General features: G+C 47.2%; 1 protein-coding gene across 1 annotated transcript in view; it reads left to right on the top strand.

Annotated features, from left to right (window-relative positions):
• The window catches only part of Pitpnm3 (PITPNM family member 3), an 84,758-nt gene that overhangs the window by 20,215 nt on the left and 36,843 nt on the right, over positions 1-27,700 (top strand). Inside the window, exons 4-5 of the mRNA XM_010611391.3 lie at positions 6,542-6,649; positions 21,204-21,251. Coding sequence (XP_010609693.1) covers positions 6,542-6,649; positions 21,204-21,251 — 156 coding nt within the window. The remainder of the gene's footprint in view (positions 1-6,541; positions 6,650-21,203; positions 21,252-27,700) is intronic.

Genomic DNA, 27,700 nt, shown 5'->3' with positions numbered 1-27,700 from the left:
GAGAGAGAGAGAGAGAGAGAGAGAGAGAGAGAGAGAGAGAGAGAGAGAGAGAGGTTGGGTGATTGTAGGAGGTCCCCAGAGGATGTGGCCTAGGCTGAGCACTGAATAACAGTAAGTGATCTGGGAGAGAGTGCTCTGGACAGTGGGAACAGCCGGGGTCGAGTGTTTACAGGAGGAAGGAGCTTGATGTCTTTGGGAAACAGGAGCAAGGCTGGTGTGGCCTGAGTGGGCAAAGAGGAGCCCTTTAGTGTTTGTGGATCACTCTACCAGCAGGGAGATGTAGTCTGGACTTGGGTCAGGAGCCTGGGTCACAGCAGGCCGTCAGCATCCTCGGATGTGCTTTTCTGTGAGATTGGCTCACAGCAGCCCTGTCCCTACCCTAGAAAAGGCCAGAGTCTCAGAACCCAGAATCTCTTGTGTAGGATGGACCTGCCAGTTGGAACCATGCTTGGACCTTGAGTGACCAAGCTTCTTATTGTGTGTGATGAAGACTTCTGGGTGATAGGTGGCCTAGCTGGAACCCACTGGTAAGGGGAGCTTAGTAGGCCAAGAAGGAAGGCTGAATTGTTGTTAGGGCAGCTCAGGTTTCACAGGGTTCCTGCCCATGAGATGCTAAGCTCTAGAGAGAAAGTGTGAATGTTCTTTGGAGTCAGCATCCCTAAAAAGATGCAAAGTTGGATATAAATGGTCCCTTTGGTGCCAAATGACTTTTTTTGGGATGTGGTCGGATATGTCAAGCATGGGTCACTTTATGGTCTGTTTCTATAGCAAAGTGTGTCTTCCTTTAAGAAAAGATCAGATGTATCCTTAACTTTAATCTTCTTTTTAAATAGAATACTCCAGCTAGAGTTTTAAAACCAGCCTACATCTTGTACCATGTTGTGAACTTAACCACTTAAAGATAGTTTTAGTGGAAGTGCCTTAAACTGGCAGACAAGAGATCTGAATTCTTGGTCCAGTCCTCACCCTGGGGTTCTGTCTTACTATGGGCCAGTGGTGCAGCAGTGCTTTTGCAACAAGATGCTGGACTTGACCTTGAAGGCTCTTTATGGCTCCGAACATTCCATGGCACACCCAAGTGTCTTTGCAAGGACCTGTTGGCCACAGTGTCCAGGCTTGTTCCCTCACTTTGGGGGGGAATACTTGTTTTCTTTTGGTTTTCCTCTTTAGTATCTAAATGAACCCCTCCCTTGGTGAATATATGTAAGCAGGCTAGACCTGACAGCTGCAGGGAGGAAAGCATTGGTAGGGCCAGTGATGGGGAGTGGCGGTGGTAGTGATGGTGGTAGTGGATCCTGAGTTTATTTTTCAAGGCACATGTAGCCCTGGGTAGTTTAACCAAGAGCAAAGCATGGGACTCCTTCTCCCAGTGGGGCAGGGGGACTCTGTGGGCTGGGAAACTTCTGCCCTCATCTTTCCTGTGTGTTCTCTGTTCTCCTGCTTTCAGTGTTTAGTCCCAACTTATCTTCTCCCCCTGCCAGGTATGAGGCTGGGGCTGTGGAGCTGGATGCTGGGTTGTACAGTTTGCCTATGGCACCGACCTCGGGTTTCCCATAGCAACCAAGAGAGGAAGGTGGTGAAGGGATAAATAATCCTATCTACACCATTTGCCCACTTTATGGACAAAGACTCTAAGGCAAGGTTGGCTCTCATAGAGAATAAGGAAGATGGTCTAGTCCTTTTCCTCCTGGCCGGGGCTTTTGCTGTGATCACAGTTTTTCACGGGTCTTCCAAAGGGGCAGGGGAGGCAGTGCGGAGAGGAGCAGAAGAAGTGAGATCAGAGGACCCAGGTCTTCATCAAGGTTGTGCCATTGACTGGCTGCTGTCTGACATCAAGCAAGTGTCAAGCTTTTGAGCCTTCAGCTTCTCTGGGAAATGGCAAAGGATAGAATGGTTTGTCTCATGAGTGGAGAGGAAGGAAACCACTATGGAAGCTGGGTGATTGTTCCTGGGCAACGGGGTCATCATAGAAGTAAGCTGCAAATATGTCATTGGTCCCCTGCTGCTTTCCCCTCCACCAAGGGAAGCCCCAAAGGCTTCTGGGGATGGGCCAAGTGGGGGCCACAAGTGATGGAGGGAGAGTGCTGGTGATGGCTTGTAGTTGGGGGACAGGGGAGAGTGGTAAACATTAGTGCAGGGCAGAGAGGTACTTTTGTCCCAAAGGCACCACAGTGGTATACACTGAGGTCCTTGAAGAGAGAGGCCCCGGTATGTGGGCCCGATAATGGGTGGTAGTGGAGGGAACATCTGGAGGAGATGACCAAGCCCTTGCCTCCACGTGCTGGAGGTAAAGCCTTCTGGCACAGGACAAGGTGACTCTCCAAGTTCTATAGATCCCATAGAAGCTGAGGCCCTGGGCAGGAGGAAGGATTTCCTCAGGTCTCTGGAGGTTATACTTAAAGGGTAGGCCCGGGCTTCAGCCAGGGTCAGAGTCAGGTTGAGGTCAAAGCCATGTCTGTGGTGTTGGTGGGTGACCAAGCTCAACCTAGAGCTTGGTCTGGTCGGTGGCTGAGGTTTAGTGGAGTGACATAGATGCCAAAACCATGTTCACAACAGACATCACTGGGAAATGAAATGCAGCTTGCAGAGAACAGTTACAGAGGATGAAGAGCAAAGTCAGCACGCAAAGCAGTTGTCCAGATGCACCCTCTCTGGCTTCCGTGGTTCCCGTGAGGAGGTAGCACTGTAATGAGAGAAAAAAGATGGAGACTCAGAGCTGAGCCATAGGGCCTGAAGGACTCCAAAAAGGAGGCATGTAGGTTGCTGCCTCAGGGTGTGTGTGTGTGTGTGTGTGTGTGTGTGTGTGTTCTCAGAGGGTAAGATCTCTGCTGCCAGGGTGAAGATCTGAAGGCTGAGTGTGTAGAGTAGGAAGAGGAGAGAGGCCTAGAGAGGGAGAGAAGGAATATCTGAGAGATGGGGTGCAGGAGCAGCTGCAGAGACGGGGATGAGGTGTTGGGGCCGGGAGAAGAAGAATGCTGGGAAAAATATGACAGAGCAGAGTGAGAGGGAGCAAGAGTGAGAGCGCAGCCACACACACACACACACACACACACACACACACACACACACACACCAAGAGAGAGGCAGAGAGTTAAGAGAGATAGTGACCCAGAGCAGAGGGGAGAGGAACAAAGCCAGAAGGGGCAGGAAAGACTTGCATGGGGTGGGAATCCTAAAGAGTGGGACCCAGACTAAGAGAAACTCAAAGAGAGTGAGAGGGATTAGAAAAGGGGCTCATCCACTTAGAGGGTAGGAGAGGGGTACAGGGATGAGGAGAGAGCTGGGGGCACGAGCGAGGCCATCCAGAGAGGGGCTTGTACAGCAGAGGGTGCCAGGGAGCCTAAAGGAGAGACAAATCCACAGAGAGGACCCAGAGATACCAGGCACAAGGTGTGTAGAGCAGTGCTTCTTTCCCTGAGGGTCTGTGAGAGAAAGAGATATTTCATAGAAAGCCAGACAAAAGACCTAGATGGAGAGATGGATTTGGGCCATACACAGAACTAGGAAGAGAGAGGGACGAGGTGCACAGCAGTAGGCATGAGCAGGGCTCCAGAGCCCTGGCAGCCCCTACAGAGCTCCAACTGCCTCATCTACCCTTAGGAAGAACTTACTGCATTGTAGAAAACAGGAACTAGCATGTGCTCAGCGTGTGCTCCTACTACATACTGAGCACCGGACCTGGAGCCTGGCTCTCTCACCTTACCATGTCAGAGTGACTTGCTGCTGTCTCTCTCACCCGACTGGCTTCCCCCAGGACGGAGGTCGTGTTTCACAGGGCATATAGTAGGTGGTGGGGAATCCATTCACTACAGAACTGACGTTAGGATGAATGATTGGAGAGCTGCTTGCTTGAGTAACTGAATCAGGAGATAGAGAACTCAAGGCAGGTTTCAGACTGATCCTGATTATCCCCTCTGGAACTAGGACAGAATGTCATAGACCAGACAATGGCATCATCGGCACCAAGGGAGAGCATTAGGGTGAAATCCACATGCTGCTGGTGGTAGTAATGTGATGCTGGTACCCTGATGTGACATTGTCTCCATCTGTGCTGTCACTGTGTGCTTGGCACTGTTGTGAACATGTAACCTGCCTCTTCTCATTTAATCCTTACAGCTATCCTGGGCATAGGCACAATTCTGATATCATCTTGGAGATGAGGAAACTGAGGTTTATAAAGCTGACAGATGTGGGTTCGGGATTGAAAATAGTTAATCTAGCACTGAAACTGAGCTTTTAGCCTCGTTACAATTCCGATTCCCCAAGAACAATGCTACTGTATGTTTGTGCACATTTTGACTTTGGGTTTTGTTTGAACTTGCTTGTTATTTGTCCCCATGGCAGCTTGCTAGAAAGAGTGAATGCTAGTGTTGCTATTGCCATTTAAGGAATAAGAAAATAGAAAGAGTGGTGTGGATGAATGTGAGCACAAAGCTTGCAGGTAACAGTAACAGAATCTGCACTGGAACTAGGTCAAAGCTTTTACGGGGACAGAAAGCTACTGCTAGGTATAAACTAGTCCCCAGATTGTGCATCTCAGGCTTAGGAAACTAGGTGTATGTGTGGTGCCTGGTTGGAGTGCCGAACAGCCAGTGTAGGATGTCCAAGGCAGGCTTTCAGGAAGGCAGGATTTCAAGACTCTTGAAATAGAACATCTGGGTTTGAATCTTGGCTCTAGGGCAAGAATTACTCGACTACTCTGTGCCTCAGTTTCCTTGTCTATAAAGTAGACACTAATAATTTCCTTTTTTAGTATTCCTGAGAGCATTGAGTTAACACTTACAAGTCACTTATGCCAGTCTCACGGGGTAGTAAAGTTTCATAAGTATTGTTAAATCAGTGAAACATGTAAGTAAAATAAGGCAGGAAGAGGTGTCAGCAAGGAACGGGATCTGGATTACCTGTTGATAAAATACTTGAGTGAAATCAGAATTTTGGACAGCAGCTCTCATCTGCTGGATAAAGTTCTTTGCCAATAAAACTGGCATCACCTCTGTATTTATTTATTTAAATTGGGGATCAAACCCAAGAGTTCTCTACTATCGAGTCATACACTTAGCCCTTTTTATTTTTTATCTTTTTTTTTTTTTGCAGTAGAGAAGATTGAACCCAGAGCATTTGCCCTGAGCTCCCAGAACTTTAAATGATTTTGTAATTTTAATGCAACACAAGTAGATATTAATGAAGAAAATATAAAAATACTCTTTTTCTATGAAAAAATAAAATAGAATTTCATAATGAAATAATTGGAGACTAACAATAGTTAATATTCTGTGTGTCATGATCTTAAAAGAGTGGCCAGATCTTTTTATTTTTAGTTTGAGACAGGTTTTTTTTTTGGGGGGTGCGGTTTGAGACAGGGTCTCAAGTTGAGACTGACCTGGAACTCACTATGTAGCCCAGGCTGGTCTCAAACTCACAGAGATCCTGAGACAGGATCTTGTTAAGTCACTAAGTTTCTTTTTTCTTTTTACATTTTATTGGTACATTTTAGAATTTGTACCTGTACGTGATATATTTTGCTAAGTCACTAAGTTTCCCAGGTGGGGCTTGAATTTGCAATCCTTCTGCTTCTGCCTCCTGGCTTCATCGTTTATTCTTTTTTTTTTTCTTTCTTTCTTTTTTTTGGTACCGGGGGCCAAACTCAAGTCCTTGTGCTTGCGAGGCAGGTGCTGGAACCACTGAGCTAAATCCCCGGCCCCTTCATCATTTATTCTTAATTTTCATGTACTTTGGATCTACCTCAATGCCCTTGATGTCTTTTCTCTGAAGGAGGGCAGAGAGCTCTTCACCTGGAAGTCCTGTCTCTCTGGGAATGGAGACAAGGAGGCGAGTACTTATTACTATGGGTCTGTTGTTGAAGAAGTATCCCTTTCAGGATGTAGAACTGCACTATATGTGTGTTGGGGGTAGGGGACCCAGGGACTTGTGTTCATAGTGGTTTGGGAATATGGCTTCTGCTGATCCTTTAAACCCAGATCCCCTCACATCCTCCCATATGAAGAAATAACTGCACTGGTTATCTATGAGCGCTTCATATGCACTAAGACTTTTATACTTGTTATCTCATTTAGTCCTCACAGCTCTATGACGACGTTACCACAAACCTCACAACTCTATGAGCTGGACATTACCAGTCATGTTTTACTGATGGGAAAATTGAGAGTTGGGGAAGTCCGATAGCATTCCCAGAGAAAAACCACTGGCAAGTGAGGAGGTTTGCCCTTTTTTTTTTTTTTTTCAAATACACTGCCTTTCAAGTAATATTACTTTTGGTGCAGGAATAGAGAGCCTTTTATGGGTTTTCAGCATCTCTAATGATGGCTGTCTTGCTATTTTCTTTGCTGTAACATGTGGGGACCTAGAAGAGTACAAAACAATGCTGTCCTGCAGTTTCCATCTATAACCACATACACATTCAGTAGTTCAAGTCTACCTCAATTCATGGACAAAATAAGTGTCCCCCGCCATCACATGCTCCTGTTAGGGCCACCTCTACAGAGCCCTGCCTGCTCATGCCCGTCTCTGTTTTTTCCCACAGAGGAGATGGCAGAAGGGAAGAATGCCATCCTCATTGGAATGAGCCAGTGGAATTCAAATGACCTGGTGGAACAGATTGAGACCATGGGGAAGCTAGATGAGCATCAAGGTGAGATTCAGCCTCTCTCATGACCAGGGTGTGCACATAGCTGTGTTATAGAGTGGGAGTAGGGCTGCCAACTGGGGCTTGGACTTGAGTCTTCTGTGAAGAGCCATCTGTCTGGGTGCCTTCTTTCACAGCATCCCTGAATTCTGTCACTTTCAGGAACCCTTTTAGAGACATCTTTGGGGTTTTATGTAGCAAAACTTCAGGGTATTTCTACAGGGCTTCTTTTGCCTGCAGAATAACCACTTGGGATCATAGATAATTAAAGGTAGGTACTGGTCCAAGCTCCTTCCCCTGCCTGGTCTGTAGGGTTGGAATCTGCTGGGTAAGGGAGGTGGCACCTGGAGGAGCCTTTGAACAGGGACAGGAGCTGAGGTCTAAGGGGAGAAGGACAGCAGTGAGGATCTGGACTTCTTTTGACTGAACTGTTCAAGGAATAGTCATCTGGTGAAAGCTTTTTATGAAGGGACTTTGGGCCGGGTACTTCATCAGCAGATAAAGCTTATCGTTTTTAGGCATCCAGCCATCTATCCATTTATCCATTTTAAAAATCACCAACCGAATGTGTAGAACATCTGTGGTGGGTAAGTGCTTAGCAGGAGGGATCACAGGTGATTCAGCTGAGGCTTCTGCCTTGTGATGCAGGGCACAGTGTTTGCCAAGACTTAGGCACCAGGCTGAAGCTGAGGGTTGTTGGCATGGAGGAGTGAGGCAAGGCTTTTAGTAGGAGGCAGAAGAGAGGATCAAGGTGATGGACTTAGGCTTTGAAAGTCAAGTGGAGGATATAGTTAAGGAGGTCCTCACAGGGCTGCATTTGATTAATGTTGCATTGGAGTGAGAACCAGAGCTGAACTAGAACCCCATCTAGTTACTAACTTTTTAACTCGTAACCCTCGGGCCAATTTTCCCCATACCCTCTGCAATACTCTTCTTCCTTTTGTTTTTTTCTCTCATGGTCTTGTCTTACTAGTGTTGCTGTGACAGAATACCTGACACTGGGTAGTGTATAAGGAAAAAATTTGTTTGGTTCATGATTCTGGTGGCTAGAAAATCCAAACAGGATGATACTGGCATCTGTTGGGGGGCCCTGTCTGCTCCACAGCTTGGCAGGTAGCGTCATAGGATGGGAACAGGTGAGAAAGCGGCAAACAGTATGAGCAGAGGAGGTTACAAGGCAAGAAAGGAAGTAGGAAACCGGGGAGGGGCCAGGCTCCCTGTCTTTATCATAACCTGCTCTGATAGGAACTTACCTACTCCTCTGAAACCTAACCCACCCCACAAGACAAGCATCAATCTTTTCACAAGGGAAGTTCTGAGTCAGTCACCTCCTACTAGTTCCCACCTCTTAAGGGCCCTACTGTCCCTCAGTATCGTTATGTTGGGGACCACACTTCCAACATATGAACCTCTGGGACCAACTGCATCCAAAGCATAGCATTCATTTCCTCTTCTCCTTTCTTTCTTGGCTCCATCATTCCACAGTCATGGTCTGTGCCAGAGTTGCTAGCTGGGCAAGGCTATACTACCAGAAGATAGCTGAGAACAAGATGGTCCTGGCCTAGCCCAAGAGGGTGGCTATAATGCCCTAGCATGTGCTCCACTTCTTATCCCTCAGCCCTGCCTCCTTGCCGAAGGAGGGTGCTCCCCATGCCAAAGCACCTATTCTGAAAAATGGATAGGCCTGGGGTGATTTTCCCATTTTACAAATGAAGAACTCAAGAGATGCTACATTTTCCCCACAGTCCTCCTAGGTTCCTGACTCCTAGGCTAAGGTCTCTCCTCCTAGACTACACTGGGTGTTGGCACAGTTTGGGCCCCATAAAGTTTAGGCCCAAGAAACCCTGAGTCTTATAAGGAAAGGTACCCTGAGCCACTGTCACATCCAAGGGCCAGCCTGGTATCTGGCCTCCAAACCAATCCAGAGGCAGTGTCCTCTTCTTAGCCATGTATTTGTAAATGGGTCATTGGCCTGTTCTTTCCTTCACCCCACAAACCCTTGAAGAGACTGTGGATTCTATACCCCACTCCCTGGCCATGCTCGGTGCCTTAAAAAGACAAACCCAGATTTGTGCTCACCGCTCATCTGGCCATCCCCTTCTTGCTCCCACCCCCACTTGTCTGCTGAGGAATATCTGACTCAGACACAGTGTAAGCTCAGGAGGGGGTGAGCGGGAGGCATTGTGAGCTAGGAGGGCCAGAGGGAGGGAGAGAAGGAAGTGGAAGGGGGAGGCCATGGGAGAGGCAGAAGCAGCAGCTTTGGAAGGTGAGAGGTTTGCTTTACAGCTTCAGCCATGCAGCTCTGTGGCTTTGTGGCCAGGAAAAGTCACATTCCTCTTTATCTGCAGATTAGGCTACTAGCACAAAAGTTATGGGAATGAAATGAGACAATGCTTGCAAAATGCATTCAGTAACAGTTAATTACAGTGCTGGAGGAGGAGGAGAAGAGCAAACAATCTCGCACAAGAGCAGCTCTAAAAGATGCTTTGTGGTGCTGATACTCAATTGCATTAGGGCCATTCCTGCCTGAATCCAAGAGCTGATGTTGTGTCCTCCTCGCACAGAATAGGGAAAAAGGAGGCAAGGAACAAAGGATGAAGAGCAAGCCAGCAGATTTTCAGGGTCTTCTCTATCCCATTCCTCATGAATTCTTAATGTGAAATCTTGCAACACGACAGAACACTCAGGATTAATTTCTTTCATTTCAGTGATCTTTTATGGAGCCCTCACAGGGGTCCAGTCCTGGACCAGTGCCGGATGTGGGGGAAGTAAAGATGTAGGGTGGCATTGTCACTTTGCAAGGAGCCTTCTGCAGAGCCCAGGTAACTCTGCAATAAGACAGGCTGAGCAAAGGCCCGGAGGAGGCTCTGGGGAATATTTGGGGGAGAGGACATACTGAAAACCCTATGCCACAAAAGGCTGCAATACAAATTGGTGGTATAAACAGAACTGACACTTCTGCCTCCTTCAAGTTCTCTGCTCTTAAATTAAACACAGGACTCACCTCAGGGGCACCCTCTCCTGGTTGATATTCTGGCCAGCCATATTTCCTGCATGGGCGCCTCAGATACCTCTCGCAAAGACCTCTCTCCTGGGCTCCAGGCCTTTATTTTTGGCAACATCCTTCCTGGGTGTCATAGGGACTCCTCACGATACACAAATTCCCCATAGGGCTGACCTTCTTCCTCTGAAACCTGAATTGTGTTTCAGAGTCCATCTTTTCTCTCCTTGACTAGTTAAATCATACATCAGATGGCACGTGGCGCTCTCCGGTTGTTCTCATAACTGGCTCTGAGAGTGCTGATCCTGGCTAGTGTGTGCGTATGCAAGCTAACCATACCTTGTCGGTTTTGTTTCTTCATTATTTATCGTGAATGCATCTTGGTCACCCCCGTTTCTTTCCCATGGAAGGTCTGGTGCCCCACACTGAGCGAATGTCCTCCATCACAGAATTGGTCTTGTGTTTCTTTCTGCTGGGCTACAGCATGTCCTTCGTTTTGTATCTTTTGTAGGCTAATTCTACAGTTTAGGGTTTCTACTCTCCTTGGGTATTATAAATTTAGACCCTACACCCATATGTGGCACAGGTTTAGGGTGTTAAGTACTCCTGTGTGACTTTTTTCTTTCTCACTGTCTGTGGATGGTTTCTTTGCTGCTGACCCAAAGGAATTCTGCACATGTGTGTTCCTTTATGGATGAAACAGTCCTTCAGGGGTCCCTATGTAAAGGGAGCTCCACTTCAGCTCTTTGCCACCCCCAGGATGAAGTCAAGTCTGTGGTGTTGACAATTCACTTCCTAGCCCCTAGTTCTAAAGCCTCCATCCCTTGGACTTGGGACCCTTGGGTTCTGCTTTCCTTTCCCATTATAGTTCTCTCTTTGTGTGTGGTGTTTGTATATTGTACATTCTGTATTTTAAGCTTAGTTATACATTTACATTCTTTGACACTTTATTGCGCAGCATGTAAATATTTTAATGGAAAGGGATCCTTCAGCACTAGCTCAGTGTACCTTATTTAGTATTACTGTTATTTGACAATTGCTTGTCTTGTTATTTTTCACTTGAAAGTTTTGTTTGTGGTAAAGCAGTCAATGCATAGCTTAAAATTTATCTTTTAAACCATTTTAAGTGTATAGCTCAGTGGCATTAACTCCCCTTGCTGTACAGCCATTACCACCTTTCAGCTCTATAACTTTGCCATCATCTCACCCTGAAACTCTGCACCATGGAATACTAATTCCCCATCCCCACCTAGTCCAGCCCCCAGCAACCACCCTTCTACTTTCTGTCTCTGCAACTTTGACTTCTCTAAGTGCCTGACAGAAATGGGCTCAGATAGCGTTTGTCCTTTTTGTGTCTGACTTCTTTCACTTGGCATAATGTTTCAAGATTCACTCATGCTGCGGCGTGAATCAGTACTGCATTCCATTTTGTGGCCAAATAATTTCCCTTTGTATATACCACAATTGTTTTGTCAGTTTATTTGTTGATAGACATTTGGATTGTTTTCATTTTTTTGTCTATTGTGACTAATGCTGCTATGAATATTAGTGTACAAATATGCATGTTATTTCTTGAATTCATTCTTCCTGGGGGAAAAATGAAACAGTACAAATAAGACTTATTTTCCTTAGCTATTCCTTCAGTTGCAAACCCCACTGCAGAGTTTATCAGTGTTCTGTGGGTAGAAATAAAACCAAACAATACAAATAAAACCAACTTTGCTAATATTTATACTACTTACTCATTTTTCTTTTTAAATTCCATTTCATAGCCACCTTAGAATTTTATCTGTCACATTTATGCCCATCACCATAAGAGAGATCTACTTTTAATCATAAAAACCATAATTAGCAATAAAAATATAACATAAATATGTAAAATAAATTCAGAAATTGCACAGGCTCTCCAGATCAACACCTAGTAACAAAAGTGATGGCAGGCTTTCCTGTTTGATCCTGACTCTAATGATATAGTGGAAATATTCCAACGTTTCACTAGTAAGTAAAACCCTTGCTCTAGAGTTTTAAAATAATCCTTCCTGAAGTTGAAAAAAATTACTTGCTGAAAAGTTATGTCTTTCCTCATTTCCTCTGTTTATTTGTATTCATTAACCTTCCCCTCATTCTCAATGTTACACCAAAGATTTACTTATCTTAGTGGTTTTTCAAAGAAATAGCTCTTAGTTTTATTAATTTATTCTGTCTTACTACTTAATTGATATAAATCAGTGATGGCGAACCTTTTAGAGCTTTCAGTGACACAAACTGCTTGCTGTAGTACATGTGCCATAGGTTCGCCACCACTGATATACATTAATTTTCCCTCCTACGTGCTTGAGGCTCATATTATTTAGACTTTTCTAAATTATAGACATAAGAACTTTTTGAACTTTCTTGTTACCTAATTCACACATTCCTTGGCGTAGTCTAGCATCATATTCAACTGTTATTTTATTTTTATGTACCAGGGATTGAACTCAAGATCTTGTGCTTGCAAGGCAGGAGCAGTGCCACTGAACTAAATCCCTGGCCCCTTTTTTGGTTTGTTTTTGCAAATAAAAAAAATTTAAATCTTTACCTCAAAGGGAGCCCCAGAATTGTTTAAGATTCGGACTGTACAAGACCTGGATGCAGGCACTTCGGTTATATTCTACAGTTTTGGATAAGTGGCCCTCTAACTGTCACTCGTTTTTAAGTAGTTCAAAGCTTCTATATTTCTCCTCTACCCAGAGAGTTATTTAGAACCATTTACAAAAATCCTAGTGAATAGGTTTTTCTTGTTAATTTGCAGTTTTATTCCGTTGTATTTGAAGAATATGATCCTTAACTGCCATTCTTTTGAAGTTTTCTTGTCTAGAACACATTTTGTGTATGTGTGTGTGTGTGTGTGTTTCCTCCCATTTTGTAGTTTGTCTCTACATTTTCCTGATAATGTCTTTTGAAGTTCAAAGTTTTAAAATTTTGATGAAGTTCAATTTATCTATTTTTATTTTATTCTCTGCTTTTGTTGCCATATGTAGGCAACCATAACCTAATCCAAGACCAAGACAATCTACCTCTGTTTTAAGAGTTTTAAAGTTATTATTAGGTATGTGATCCACTTTGAGTTTTTTTTGTGTATGTTAGGAAGTAGGAGTTCAGCCTCACTCTTTTGCATATGGTGAAATAATTGTCCCAGCACCATTTACTGGAGAGCTCACTCCTTCCTCCATTGCATTGTTTTGTCATCCTTGTCAAAAGCCAACTAATCATAGACATAGGAGTTTATTTCTGGACTCTTGATTCCATTCTACTCATATATATGTACCAGCATACCAGTCTTGCAATGAATTTGAAATCAGGAATTGGAAGTCCACCAACTTTGCTCTTCTTTTGCAAGCTTAGTTTGACTCCTCTGTGGTCCTTCTATTTCCAGGTGAATTTTAGGATCAGCTTGTGAATTTCTACAGAAGAGCTAGCTGGATCTTGATAGGGATTGTGCTGAATCTGTAGATCAATTAGTTCATAAATACAGAACTTCTTTACATTTATTTAGGTCTTCTTTAATTTTTTTCAAAGCTATTTTTATAGTTTTCAATGTACAAGTCTTACAATTGTTAAATTTATTCCCAAACATTTTATTCTTTTTGGTCCTATTGTAACTGGAATTGTTTTCTTAGTTTCATTTTCAGATTGTTTTCATTGACCCGTATGGAAATACATTTTTATCGAACTCAGGACCTTGCGTTTATGAGGCAGGCACAGCATTACTGAGCTAAGGCCCTAGCCCTGGAAATACATTTTTATATACTGAACTTCTATTCTGCCACCCTACTGAATTAAAATATTGGGGTTTTTTTTTGAGGGGGCCTCCCCAGGACTTTCTATGTATGAGATCATGTCCCTTCTAAGTAGAGGGAGCTTTACTTGTTCTTTTCCAATCTGGACATCTTTTATTTCATTTGTTGCCTAATTTCTCATACTAGATTCTCTAGTATAGTATTAATAAAAGTGGCGAGAGCAGGCATTTTGTCTTGTTCCTGAATTTAAGGAGAATATTTTCAATCTTTCACCACTAAAAATGATGTTAATCGATTTTTTTGTACATGTCCTTTAGCTGTTTGAGGACATCTTTTGGTCCTAGTTTGTTATGTGGTTTAAAAATGATTATTATGAAAAAAAGTTAGATTTTTTTCAAAAGCTTTTTCTGCATATCAATTAAGATGCTTACCTAGTTTTTGTCTTTTATTTTATCAATATGCTCTATTACATTGGTTTTCATATGTTGAATAATCTTGGATTTCCAGAATAAATTCTACTTGGTACTTGACAGGTCTTGCTGTGTTGCTAACCATTTATGCTCTGGGTTTGCATGTCTCTATCCAGATAATTTATACTGGTAGTCTGTGAGATGTCACTTAAGGAGCTATTTGCAACCAGAGATATTCTTGTTCCTGAAATAAACTTTGTGTTAGCAGGATCACATTCTCATTGATAGCAGGGAAGCAATCACTGTCTAGGTCTCCTTGATCAATTTCTCTACCTCTTGCTTTTTGAAGAGCTATTTTTCCCTCCTGTTCATCCTTAACTCTGGTTTATGTCCTTGCAAGCAGATACCTGGTTTCCAAAGAGTGGTTCCTGGACCAATAACATTAGCACCACTTGGGAACTTGTTAGAAATGTGAATGATAGAACTCTACCCAGACCTATTGAATTAGTCAGATTCTGAGAGTAGTGCTCAGAATCTCTGTTTTAATTAGTTCTCTAAGTGATTCGGATGCACATTAAAATTTAAGAATGATTCAGAATTGTGACACTAAGTTGGTCCAAGGAAACCATAGGTCTGTTTCCCTGTGCTCTCTTTTCTTCAGTCTTAGAGTTTGATATTCTTCTTCCACAGTGCTGGTTTTCCTTTAATATTTATCAATATTTGGATTTGTACTCCACTTTGTATTTGCAGCTCCCTGTTAGCCTAACTTTGAGTGATGTGATCTGTCTGTTTACGGCAACCTGCTGTCATCTAATTATTAGGGATGATGGGAAATACTACTGGGTGAATTGAGCCAGTAGCTTCTGATTTATTCCTCCTGGGTATTTCCAGCCTCCCAGGGTATCCTAACTCTCGAATATCCATTTTTTAAACATTTGTGGACAGATGTCTTTGCTTGGCATAAACAGGGGTCAGAGAAGGACCAAAGCATGGGCTCATTGGCTGCAGAAACCCAGATAATTGTGAAAGCTTCAGTTGCTCCCATGCCTCTGAGCTGCCATCACCTTGGCCACAGTCCTTCCTTTGCAGGATTGAGGTTATGCTTTCCTCTCTCCTGAGCTAACTTTGTGGGCATTTGACCTTTGCGGTCACTCAGTGTTCCACATTTTGAAGGGTCCACACTTGATTTTATGCTCTGCTATCATCACCTCAAGATTCATAGTGATTTTCAATAAGGGACCTCACATTTTCACTTTGCACTGGGCTCTGCAAATTGCAAAGCCAGACCTACTTCCCTCTGTCATATCTTCCTGCCTTTTCCCTTTTGGGGGTGCCACATAGCTTTGGTCTGTAAAGGACATTCCTTTTTATTTTATGCTGTTACTGGAGATTAATTTATATGAAACTAATTGATTTTCTAGGGATTTGGGGCAGGATGAAATGTTTGGATTATGTAGTCCTAGTTTACCACCTTTATGCGATCCTACTGTGCTGCTTATTAATTAGAAGCTCAGTAGTATCAGTCTGCTATGGAACTGGCAATTAGGTCTTTGAAGGATGAAGTATAAATCCCCCTACCTGGCAGGTAAGGCCATCCATAGTTTGGTTCCAGGCTTTCTTCTAACAACTGTAATTTTCTAGGGTTAGTAAGTTCCCTATTACGACAGTAATTAGATTGTCCCTGGGACAGCTACCTTGAGGGTCATTTTAAAAGAGCTGTCAAGTCATTGCTATAGCCTGTGATCACAAGACTGCCCTCTGACTCCATATGCATTTCTTCTGGGCCCTTCCTCTTTTCCCAATTATTCTATGTTCTGGTTAAATGGCCAAGGATTTCTTGTTGACCTCAAGCCCATGTGGAGCTCTTTAGCTTTCTGCCTTGTCTTTGCCCCACTCTCCCTGACTTCATCTCCTGTTGTCAACATCCTATGCGTGACTTCCAGGAGGCCTCCCTGGTGGCCCACCCTCTCCTGGAATACCCCTCTCTTACCCAGCACAGAGTCAGTCCTTTGTCTGCAGCGTCTACTTGTCTGCTTGCGATTGTGCTTTCTGGGTGTGTGCTTCCCCTCCCTTTCTGACACCAAAGCAGTTAAGGACTTCCTGCGTCCACAGCCCCCTTACACTCCACTCTGTGTCAGACTCTGTGCTGGTCATTGCTGGGACATATGGGTGACTCAGAAGTGGACTCAGATTTGACAGATGGCTCAGCGTCAAGTCTACATGTGGCAGTGGCAGTTCATTGAGCTAACAGCTCTAGCGAGTGGGAAGGAAGTACAGAGGGATCCCAGGAAATGTAGAGCTGGAGCTGAGACGCAGGGGCCCAGGAGTCTTATCTGGGGCCAGCCCAGACCAAGAGAGTCACAACAGGCAGAGGGAGCAGCAGGTACAAAGAAGTGTGGAGGGGGGCATGAGAAGTGGGAAGGTTTGCGGGGCCACATGGGGTTTGTCTGGACCAAAGCTGGGATATGAGGTGTTGTGGGGGTGGGGGGTGGGTGAGAAGGGATGGGAAGATCCCAGTGAAGAGTCAAGGACAGAAAAGCTGAAGCTGAGGGCCTTGGATGCCAGCTTGAGGAGTTGGAGCCATCTTGAGAGTGATCCTGAGGCTCCATAGACTGGGTTAAGCGGGGCTGTAATGAGCCACTTTTTAGAAAGATTTTTCAGAAGCAGCTGGGAGAATAAAATGAAGAGCCAAGGAATAACTATAGTTGTCATAGGCTGAGTGAGAGGTCATGAACTTGAATTTTGACTTGCAGCTAAGCAGAGACTCAGCATTCAGAGACATCTGAGCAGGAGAGAGCATATGAGTCTTTCTTTTCCCAGCCAGGCTTCTTGAGCTGAGGTACTGGCTGTGCTGAGGCCTGCTCCCAAGGGGCAGGTAGGGGCAGCGCAGGACAAATACTGGTCTCTGCTGTCCCTGGGGCTGCTCCAGTGAACTCCCCAGATGCTCCCTGGTAGAGGGAGGAGGATTCCCAATTCCTTCTTACCCAGGGCCCAGTCCCTAGAATTCCTCCCTCGGCAGCTACTCAATTCTTGCCTTGGATGAAGACCTTCCCATTTCTGGGTTTGTTGAAAGTGATCCTGTTGGTGGCTATACCTTCTGCTTCCCTTGCTCAGGGGAGCCCACAGTTTGCTAGAAGCGGGAGTCCGAAGAAGTAGAAGATCACTCAGGAAGCCTTAGCAGGTTCGCCCAAGACTCCCAGGGCTGTGTGAGTGCAAGGACCAGCACAATTCTTGAGATGGCTGCCAAAGGCCTCTCTGTGTAGCTGTCCTGCGTGCAAAGCTGCTTGCAGCTTTGTGTGTGAAGCCAGCTCCAGCTGAGGTGAATCTTTGGGGCCCAAGGGCCCTGGAAAGCTCTAAGACAAGTGGGGTCTCATTTAGGCAGCAGCTTAGCCAGCTGTACATTTAGTTAATTGCTGTCATCCTGGGATCCTGCTAATCAGGAAGCCAGGGGTTCACTACCAATTCCTCCTCTTGATAGTGGCAGCTTCTGGGGAAGATGGAGCTGGCCTGGGCTGAGCAGCAGGACCACCTTTATGTTGTCTGGGCCCCACATATATGTAGTCAAATATCAGGCTCATTCTTGCCCAAATGGATGGCCTCATCAGCCCCCCACCCCAGGACCCTGGGGATGTCTCACTCAGGCTTTGCTGTGGAGGAGACAAAGCCTAAGCAAAACACAGGGCATTTGGTCCTGGCCTGTGGATGCTTCTCCTCAGTATGCTTTGCAAACAGCCCCTGCTCCACACCCCTCTCCTACAGCTCAGCCCCTGTCTTCTAACAGCCTCTTCTGCCTCCACACATCAGGCTCTTCCAGGAGCCCCTGCCTAGGAACACCAAAAGCAGCGGGGTGAGGCTGTGGGAAAAGTCCTCACCAGAACCGGGGTGTCAGAGGGACCAGCTCTCAATATCGACTTGGTGGCTTTGTCCCTCTGAGGCTCGGTTTTCTTACTTGTGAGTGGGGTCTTCTTTGCACAGATGTAAACCTAAACAAGTTCACATGTGAGAGAGCACTGGGTAGGCCAGAAAGCACATGTGCACCCAGGTAAGGCTTCATGATTTACCCCAATCTCGCTGTACTCTGGGCTGGCTATGAGGAAGCCCAGAGCTTGCTCCGACCTCCTTTCCTGACACTCCCTTCTTCCTGCCCAGTCAGGTTCTGTGCGTGGCACTTCAAAGCCACCCACCTCCCTCCCCACCCCGCTTCTCACCCCTGTGTCTACAGAAGCCCAGCTGGCTCTGTGCCCTCACTCTGCCCCCACAGCAGGCATTCTTGCCCGTGGAAATCCTGCCCCGGCTCCAAGTCATGTTTGCTCTGTGGTAATGAAAATATTGAATGGGATCAGTGGCTTATAAACTGTGTAGGTATGGAGCTCTGTGGGCCTGGCATGAGAACACAGAAGTGATGAATCAGACCCGGCCGCACCCTCACCAGGACTCCTTCCTCCACTAGGCCCAACCATTCAGGTGCCCAAGAAATGCCAGCAGGGTTTGTAGTCAGGGCTCATGACCAGTGCTCCAAAGGACCCCGTGTTTGGGCTTTGCGGTTCTGAATTCTGAGTTGTTTGATCTTCCCCAGTCAGTTTTGCAAGTGAACTGCAATGGGACGGGTGCTGGAGCCTTGAGTTTGGCATGGTTCTGCCTTCTACTGCCTTGTGGTCTTGGCTGCGTGTGTGGCTTACTTAATCTCTGGTTCCTTGGCCCCAACTGGCTTTCCTCTGTAGGTCGGTAGCTCTGTTGCCCTCTAACGGTGTAGGCAGGATGGGGTCAGGTGCTCCTGTTCCACCGTGGCTCAGCATGGGGCAGCCATCCATGACCAGACTGGCAGTGTCATGGTATATCCCCAGGGTGACTCAGGAATCAAGTCTCTTGCATACCCTACTCAGGAGTCTGGTGAGTTTGGGCCTGGAGGTTGCGGTATCCTTGCCTACCATGGATTGGGAGGCAGGCCTGTAGGGTGGGTAGATACATCACTCAAATTTCTGGCCCTTGGTGTGAGGGTCTAGTGGTTGGCGAAGGGGGGATGGTGGGAGCTGGTGAGCCTCATGTGCATATGCGCTCACCTGGGGAGAGGGGGCCCCAGGCCTGTGAGGTCAACACTCAGCTCGTTTAGAGTGTCCCTGTGAGCAAAAGAGCACAGCATTAAGTAGCAAATAAAAACACCACGACAGATTGAGACAGTCCTCAGGAAAAAGGAAAAGTTTGTATTTTTAGCACGTTGGCCATTTTTCCCCCTGGCTCCTTGAACAGGACTACTGCATTTCATTCTTACACTGGGCCCTGTTAATTATGCAGCTGGTTTTGAGTGCAAGAGAAAAAACAGGAAATGTAAACTTGAAAGACTTTGTAAGTTCTGCTGCCTCTCTAAGTCTGTTTTCTTATCTGTAGATGGGCTTTCTGCCCAGGGCCACAATCTCCTATACCTTGCTTTTCTCTGGGCTTGGCCTGCTGTGGACAAGATGCTGCCAGCCTCCTGAGATGTCTTGCCCCTTTCTGTTCCTGTGGAAGCTCCAATCATGGCTCTGCATTGGTCCAAAGGATCTGTTTTTCCTCCTCTCGTTGGCATCATGCTTCCCTTTGCATTTAGCACAGTGCCACGGTGGGCAGAGGTGTTCTTGCTCTACCCTCACCTTGACCCATTCATCTCTGTATCCCTCATGGCCCTGGCATCACACTTGGCAGACAGAGGTGTTTTTTGAATATGTGACCTAATTTCTGTTAGGTCCTGGTGGCAGCAGGTGACTTGCCCTAGGTGTACCTGGATTCTGTGGGCCTTTGGGTGATACCCAGATGTGACGTTGGTCTTTAGTCCCTGACCCTTGTGTCTGTTGCTGGGTCTTCTTTGCTTCTGCCTATACCTGGGCTGCTGTCCTTGAAAACAGTCTATGCCCACCTTGCCATGCTGGGTGAGGCCTCTGCTCTCTGAGCCTCTCTCCGGCACAGGTTGGGGAGCACCATGAGCTGGCATGTGTGTTAACCATTGCTTCTCTCCACCTGGCTGCACCTGGTGACATAATAAAGATGAAAGAGACAAGGTCTTGAACTGGTTGTTAAAAGTAAATAAATAAAACAATTATAGAAGCAATCTTCACTTATTAAATGCTTGTGATGTTCCTGCCTATGTTCTAGAGGCTGTATGTATATCAGTCATTTACTATGCACAATAACCCCCTGAAGTACATCCTGATATGGTCCCCATTTCATACGTTAGAAGATTGAGTCATAGAGGTTATGAGGTTGAATTGCCCACAGGTATAGTTAGAAAGTAAAGGAAATGGTATTTGAATCCAGATGTCTATCATGCAGCACCACCCCAGTGCTTTCAGTACTTGGAGGGTCCTTAGAGAGTACTGACTGACACTGTCCGATAGGAATGAGGCCCAGAGAGGAAGAGTGACATGCTTCAGGCCACACAGAAGGTCAGTGGAGGCCTGGAATGGAATCTTGGCTTTCTAACCATCTGCTCCGCCCCTATTCATGCCTGCCTGCCTTTGAGGGAGCTCAGGGACTCTGATTCTGAGGATGCAGGAGACAGAGTAGGAGCCAAGTGACACGAGCCACAAAGGCAGCCATGGCAGGAAGCGGGCTCTGAAGACAGGGTGAGGGATTCTGTAGGTTGGTGTGTGGAATGGCTCCCCGTGGGAGGAAGGCATGTTTGGGAAAGGAGTCAACCACGAGGCCTGCAGGGTTGGCTGTGGAGATGGAGATGTTTCCTAGATGGCGCTTCCTCTGAGTCCTACAGAGTAGGGAGCATGTCAGCTTCCCAAGGACAAGGGCTGTGAGCCTCAGGAAAGCCTAGAGGTGGCTTACCTCTGTGCCTTTCTTCAGAGAACTAGGGAAGCTACAGACACTTTGTGTGTGTTGGTGGGGGACAGTCAGACATACTGAGGGAGCTCTGGTTATGGTGAGTATGAGTATCTGAGAAGCAGCCACAGGAGTTCAGCAAGCAGTAGGAGAGAGATCTGGGCTACAGAGAGACCTGACAGTTGTTGCCTGGACCCTGCATTCAGCATTGACCCTCAGAGGAGAGAGGGAGTGTGGCGGATGGCAGACTGGCCAGCAGCTTCTTATGAGGGTGGGGAGAGACAAGGAGTCAGAGGAGATGGTGGTGAGCAGGCTAGGGCGTTACTGAGGAGCCAGGCCAGGCCCTCTGCAGCAGTGGTGTCCCACAGGCTCCAGCCTGTGTCTCACCTAAAGGCCAGGGCTAAGTCTGTGATGGGTGGAGCAGGGATGGAAGCAGTGATAGAAAGCTCTGCCCATCTTTAAGTCTGGAGCGCAGGGGCAGATGCGACCACCATAGCCTCTTCAGGAAACTCAGTGCCTGGGCAGGAGAGGCAGTGGGTCACCTGCTCACATCTCTTTTGTTTTCGTAGGAGAAGGGGCCACAATGTGCACATCGAGCGTCCTCCAGGAGAAGCAGCGTGAGTTAACCTGACCCTGGGGGCCTTTTTGTCTGTCTCCCTGGCTGGTGCAAGCCCCTGGGGCCTGGGTCCTTTCTGCCCACTCAGAGCCTAGAGGGTGGCATGATCTTCTCTGCCTCATTTATGGGAGGGAGCAGGGGGCCTCCAGGGCCACTTAGTCTGAGTTTGGGCTGCTGTCCTATCCCCTCATGTTCCTGAGTTGCCATGTTCTGAGTTACTCCAGAACAAGGGGCATGAGGCTGGTAGGGTGGGCTGGGGGTAGCCAAGCTGATAACACCATGAAAATCTGGTGGGTGTCCTTTTCACCTGAACAGAAGGGGTGACAGGACTGGGGAGCCAGCTCTCTCGTGCCTCGTGGCCATCTCCTTTGGATGACACAACTTCCAGGAGCCATAGGTGGTGCTGTGATGATCAAACCCAGAGTGAATGAGGTCATTCAAGGTCGTATCTGCTGTTTTAACCCATAAAATTCCCTCCATGAAGAAGTCATGTCTGAAGAGCCAGGATCCTGTGGCTGAGTTCTGGGGTTCTCTTTGTCCTTCTTGTGTGTCGCACTGGCCTCTTCAGGTTGCCTTCTGCCTGTGTTTTCTTGCTCACAGTCTTAGGGCCAGGAGAGTCATGCTAAAGACATGTCAATTTGCTGACGGTCTTCCTGGATATTTTGGGGGTCAGTGACTGAGCTTCATGTCTTTATGGGTGGCAATACTGAGGTTCACATTAGGCTGGGCATGGGGAGAGGGGTCCATGTGTTTGCTGAGAACTTCTCTTCCTGTTGCTCTTATCTGTGGCCACAGGTTTGGGGTCTCAGCCCATGCTGCCCACCAGCTCCCCAGACCTGAGGCCCACTGCAAGCTCTCCTGTCCTTTGCTATTGAACAGTGGTGAAAGACAGGCCGGTGGTACCATCGGCCTCTCACAGCCCAGGGTCCACCCCTGATCAGGTGCACAAGCCTTCAAAAAAGCTTTGCAGGTCTCTAACATTCAGGTGCGATTCATAGGCAAAGGCTCTGCTGCACTAGGGGCTGGTGGGCAGGAGTGTGATTGTCAGGGGCATTCCCAAATCTCTAGCCTCAAGTACACCAGGAAAGAGGAAGGGCAAGGCAGAGAAAGAGCAGCAGTTAAAAAATGTACCTGCAGGATTTTCATTTGTGGAGCTGGCTAAGTGATGACGCACAGATTAATTCCATTGAAAGGAGTGTTTTACATCACTTCAAAAGAGAAGAGGTTATGCCACACCATGCCAGGCAGGGCCACAGGGGGAAGCTGCATTGTGGTCAGGAACTCAGCCTTTATGGAGGTCTCTGTAGCGAAGGCAAGACAGTGTGGGCAGCTTAGGATGGCTCTGAGTATCACTTCAAAAGAGAAGAGGTTATGCCACACCATGCCAGGCAGGGCCACAGGGGGAAGCTGCAGGAACTTAGCCTTTATGGAGGTCTCTGTAGCGAAGGCAAGACAGTGTGGGCAGCTTAGGATGGCTCTGATCCTGGGAGGCCCTAGTTGCTTAGTTCCTGGGCCTGGTTGATGTAGCGCATGTGTGCTACCTCGGTGGTGTTAGTCAAAGGAGGTGCCTGGAGTATGAACTGAATTTGGCTGGTTGTATAGGAAAGGTGGATTTATGGTTACAATATTTCCTGTAAGAACCAGCTTGTGTAGAAGGGGCAGCCTCTCCCTAGCCAGGAAGGTCCCCCATATGTCAAACCATCCCAAAGTAAAAAGCACGATTAGTACAGGGATGTGACCACATTCTTCAAGGCTGTGGGAGAGGAAATCATCTAGGTCATCCCTGCTCAGCCTGTAGGAAGAGGAAGCCACAGAGCAGCGTGGAAGTGAATGTGGCCACCTGATGTGGGGTTTGTCTCCACCAGGCCAAACCACAGCCTATTTCCCACAGACACAAATGAATCGACAGGGCAGTCAGCATCTTTTGGACCTGGCTGAAAAAAATTGTGTTTCAATAGAGGCTAAGTCATTTTTTCTCACAGTTATAGATTTTAGTCAAAATTATATTGTTGAAAGCTGTCATCGAATTCTGTTCCTTAAGGATGTTTTTATTTAGTAAAGAATAACAGTCAATGTGCAGAAGAATTCTGGAGCTGAAATGACACTTTGCAGGTTGTCTGGGCCAGTGGTTCCTGAGTATAAATCCAACATTTTTGGCAGTGGGAAAAACAGCTCTAAAATGTTTTTTTTTTGTAGGAGGGCAAGTGTCTTCAACAGAGAGGACTGCTTTCCACACACATAGCTTCACAATTAAGTCCTCCCTGTAATTTTTGGCATTAAAATCATCTTTCTTTTATGAGATGATGGTGATAATTGATGATAATTTGTTTGTTTATGTTTAATCCAAAATTATCAAAATAAAAGTTTGTGCCCTGAATTAAAGAATAATAGCAATACCTTACATTTATTATGTGTTTTCCCACCGACAGGGCACTTCTCTACAGATTACCTTATTTAGTATTTCCACTGGATTTTTGAAAACTCAATGAATGAGGAAGTACAAATTACCCTGGGTTGGGAGTCAGAAAACCCTGGGACTAGTGCTGTGGTGCCTGGGATTTAAAATAAGGCTGAGGTTTGAAGCTCACTCTGTTGAGTTGCTGTGATGCTTTGGGCATGTTGCTTACAGTCTCTGAGGGTCTGTATACTCATTGTGGGAAAGTAACATGTCTATTTCCCAGAGCTGCTGAGAGAATCAGAGATAGTCCATATGGTATGTCAGGGTCTGTATCCGGTGCCCAGGGAGCGTTTTATGGTTCTCACTTACTGCCGTTTGCAGGAGGTTCAGCATCTGGGGAACATCTGGTACAGAGGTGAGGGTTGTATCTTGTCATCTCATGGAGCTCAGTCTTCTTGGAGCTTTTCTGGTCCTGTGGCCTTTTCAGTTCCCATTGTCACTGTAGCATTTCCCTGTGCATCTGAGTCCCTGGAGATTCTTTCTGAGCTGTGCAAGAGCATTGGGCCTCCTAGGATGCAGCGAGGAGCAGGGTCTAGAGGTTTCCAGGCCTTATCTGCAGTGGCCTCTGGGCCATGGGTTCTGGGATGCTTCCTCCTTTGTGTGCTGGACAGCCCAGTCTTGTCCTACCATTGGACAAACGGCCTGGCAGCCTGCCACCACTGGTGTGTACTTGTGATTTGGAACCAGATTGGAGGAAGCCTAGGGAGCCATTGTGTGTGGAGACCAAGAGGGGGGCCCAGGAGAAGGAGGCCTTGGATTAGGGGAGGGGACTGGGGCACTTCCTCCACTTTGCTGTGAAATCTCCTTGTTCCTGCCCAAGCCCAGCCTTCACCCCATCTACATATGTGGACTCCCTTCTGATTCTGAAATTTTGGGGGCTTCTGATTTTCTGTTGTAGCCTCCGTGTCTCTTGGCGCCCTTTGTTGGCATCTCTTCTGTGCCTGCATTGTTCATGCTGCTGCTGGTGTCCACTCCTATCAGTAGAGGAGGCATTTACAAGGTGCTTCCTTCTTATGCCTGGTCTGCCCAAGTGGTGCTTGCTGGGGCCCTCAGGGAGCTTACCACCTTCCCATGGATGTGCACTCCTGTTGCTCTTCTAGGGGAAGTGGGTGGTGTCATCCTCTACAAGTCTGAGCTGGAAACCCGGGCTCCTTCTACACTCCCGTCTCCATCACTCTCCAGGACCATCAGACCCTGTGGCATCGTGTGGGCTCCCGTAGAGCTCTCCATCCTTCCTCTCCTCTCTGCCACCTTCTTTTCTCTACTTAAGGCCACTCTGGGTACTATATCCTCTGGCACACTGGCCTTCCACCTTCAGTCTCCCTACTCCTGTTCTCTCTCCAGAGTGGCAGGGAGACCTTTGTGGGCAGGAGTCCTGGCCCTCTGGGTCCTCTTCAAGGCCTCCCTTTGACCTCCTTGCCAACCGTCTTTTCCTGTTCTCACCACCCTTCCTGCTTCCTTCTGCTTGAGCACTGGCTTCTCCTGGGCTAATTTGGAAGCCTGAGAGCCTATCCACCCTCACGGAGGGGATAGAGATAGCCTTCTGCCCAGCAGAGGATGGGAAGGACTCAGAGCCCTGGGGACCGAGCCCTGGCTGCTCTCTTCATCACTGCCTGGACTGTAGGGCTGAATGCAGGGAGTGACCATCTTTCCTGCTGTGCACTGCCACCATCCCAGGAGAGGCTGAGGCCAGAACTGTTGGCCCCTTAGGGCAGGAACTCCCTTGCCTCTGCTCACTGCCTCACTGTAGTGTACAGTGTGCTGCCCAGTCTGTTCTCCCGATCTCCATGAAACCTGGGGCTTTGAGGGACTGTAGTCATGGTGACTATGTCAGATGAGAAAATGAAGATGCCCAGAGAGTAGAGTGACATTCCAAAGACAGTGATCTGACAAGCTCTTGAGATTCCTCAATCCCTCCAGCTCCACCCATGTCTGGCTCCATCCAGATCCGAATTCCCTTTTCCTGGAGTTTCTCCTTTCACGAGCCAGTTCCACTATCATTCTCCTTTCTACCCTTAAAAATTCTTTGGGGTCCAGGCTGTGCACAGAATAGGAGCCTCCAACTACAAGTTGGAGAGGGGGTTTTCCTCCATCTTGCTCCACCTGGGAGGGGCAGATTCTGCCTCTGGAAATCTTACTTGCTGTGGCCCTGGACCCAGCAAAAACTTGAAATACGGCACCCAGCCTCATGCTGGCAGTCAGCTGGCTTCCCCTGGGGCCAACACTGGCATCAGCTGTGGAGGAGGTTGCCAAGTGTGAAACGATCTGCCCACTGCTATCTCCCGTGGGACTCTGACTCTGGTCCTCTGCTGGTCCCCAGACCATGACCTGACAGTGGTTTAGATTGAGTCCTGTTTTGGGCCCCTGACTGACCCTTTATCTTCATCTTCAAATGAGCTTCTGTCATAGACACCAAGTAAGTGAGCCCGATTTATGCCTTGTTGAGTCCTGACTCCAGCCCCTCACCTTGAACTGAGTTTGGACCCTTGGCTCAGTCAGGAAACTATGGACAGCTCAACATCACCCTCCCCACTGTGGGGGTGTGGTTTGCCCTCACACCCTGCTGCCTAGGATCAGTGACCAGAGGAACAATTTTGTTCCTGCGCACCTTCAGCCATGGTCTACCTGGGAGGACCTCCACGGGCATGATGGGTGAAGCCTGTTGCCCACAGCTGGCCTCCCCACTCCTCTGCCTGGTAACGGGTATCTTTTCCTGGCCTGTGTGGGCAGCTTGCTGAGCACAGCTGCAGACAGGCTATATTTAGCTGGCTTTAATGAGCTCAGGGTGGCAGACGTCTGCCTTGGGAGCACTTTTCCTGCATGTATGCGTATTTCTATGCTTGGCCATGGCTATGGCTATGGTCCTTTCTTATATGTGTGTGTATGTGCCTTTCCATTTGTGAATGTGCATTAGCATGTATGTCAGCGCACCGGTGCATTCATTTACGTGAGAATAAGCCTGTGTCTGTGTGCACATATACAAGTCCATCTATGCTCTGCTTGGGACATGTGCAGCTTCTGACACTTATAGGAGTTAGGAACAAATCATTAATTCATTGTTCATTTGTTTAAAAATATTTAATGGGCACCTTTATATGCCAGCACTGTGGTAGTTTCTGGGGGAAGAAACAGAACAAAACCAAACCCAGTTCAAGCTCTTAAGGATTTCATACCCTGGGAGGTGGAGGAGAAGACAGTAGACCAACAACCACAAAGTTAAAAATATAAAGATCCATCCCTGGAATGGTGTTTTGGCAAGGAGTGGAGTAAAAGAGAAAGGCCCGAGGGAGGAGGGGAAGTGGAAGTTTCTATAGGAAGTAACTGTACACAGGGGCAGTGTGGAGTCCAGACAGAAGGAGCAGGATGTGCAAGGGCCCTATGGTGAGAAGGGAAAGACCATTCATTCCATGTGGGAAAAGCTAGATTTCTTCTATTGCTCTGTAAGTGAAATGGGTGTTTGACAGTTGTCAAAAAAGTCCTGTGGTTGAGTTCAGAAAGTGGATCCTGTGGTCAGACCACAGGGCCTTGGCCAGCGTGGGGGAAGCCGAGGAAGAGGTGTGTTGGGGTGTGGGGATGTGGTAAGATTTTCACAGAGCATTAGAATCTAGAGCCCGTGACTCAGTGGGAGTTTGAAGAGAAAGCAGGTTCAGGCAGCAGCATGATGTGGTGGGTAGGGGGTAAGGGGAGAGCCCTGTAAAGGGTTTAATTTGCAGGTGAAAGGTCCTTTAGGGGCTTTAAAGACACCAAGGCAGCACAGGGCAGTACCCTGGGGCCATGACCACCTCTGGAGATGGCTTCCTGGAGATCCTCCCCTGGGGGTTGGCAGGGAGGTCTCCAGTTGTTTGGATGCCTTTCCCTGGCTCAACCCCCACCAGAATCAGGTATCCTCAGGGCCAATGCAGGGTGAAGAGGTTGTGTGTGTGTGTGTGTGTGTGTGTGTGTGTGCACGCTCGCGCATGTTTCTGGAGTGCAATGGAGATCACTTTGTGCAG

Source organism: Fukomys damarensis, unplaced genomic scaffold, assembly GCF_012274545.1.
Source record: "Fukomys damarensis isolate Sample0158 unplaced genomic scaffold, DMR_v1.0_HiC HiC_scaffold_13, whole genome shotgun sequence".
NCBI lineage: Eukaryota > Metazoa > Chordata > Mammalia > Rodentia > Bathyergidae > Fukomys > Fukomys damarensis.
The sequence above is the reverse complement of the archived record's forward strand: the minus strand, read 5'-3'. Positions and strand labels throughout refer to the sequence as shown.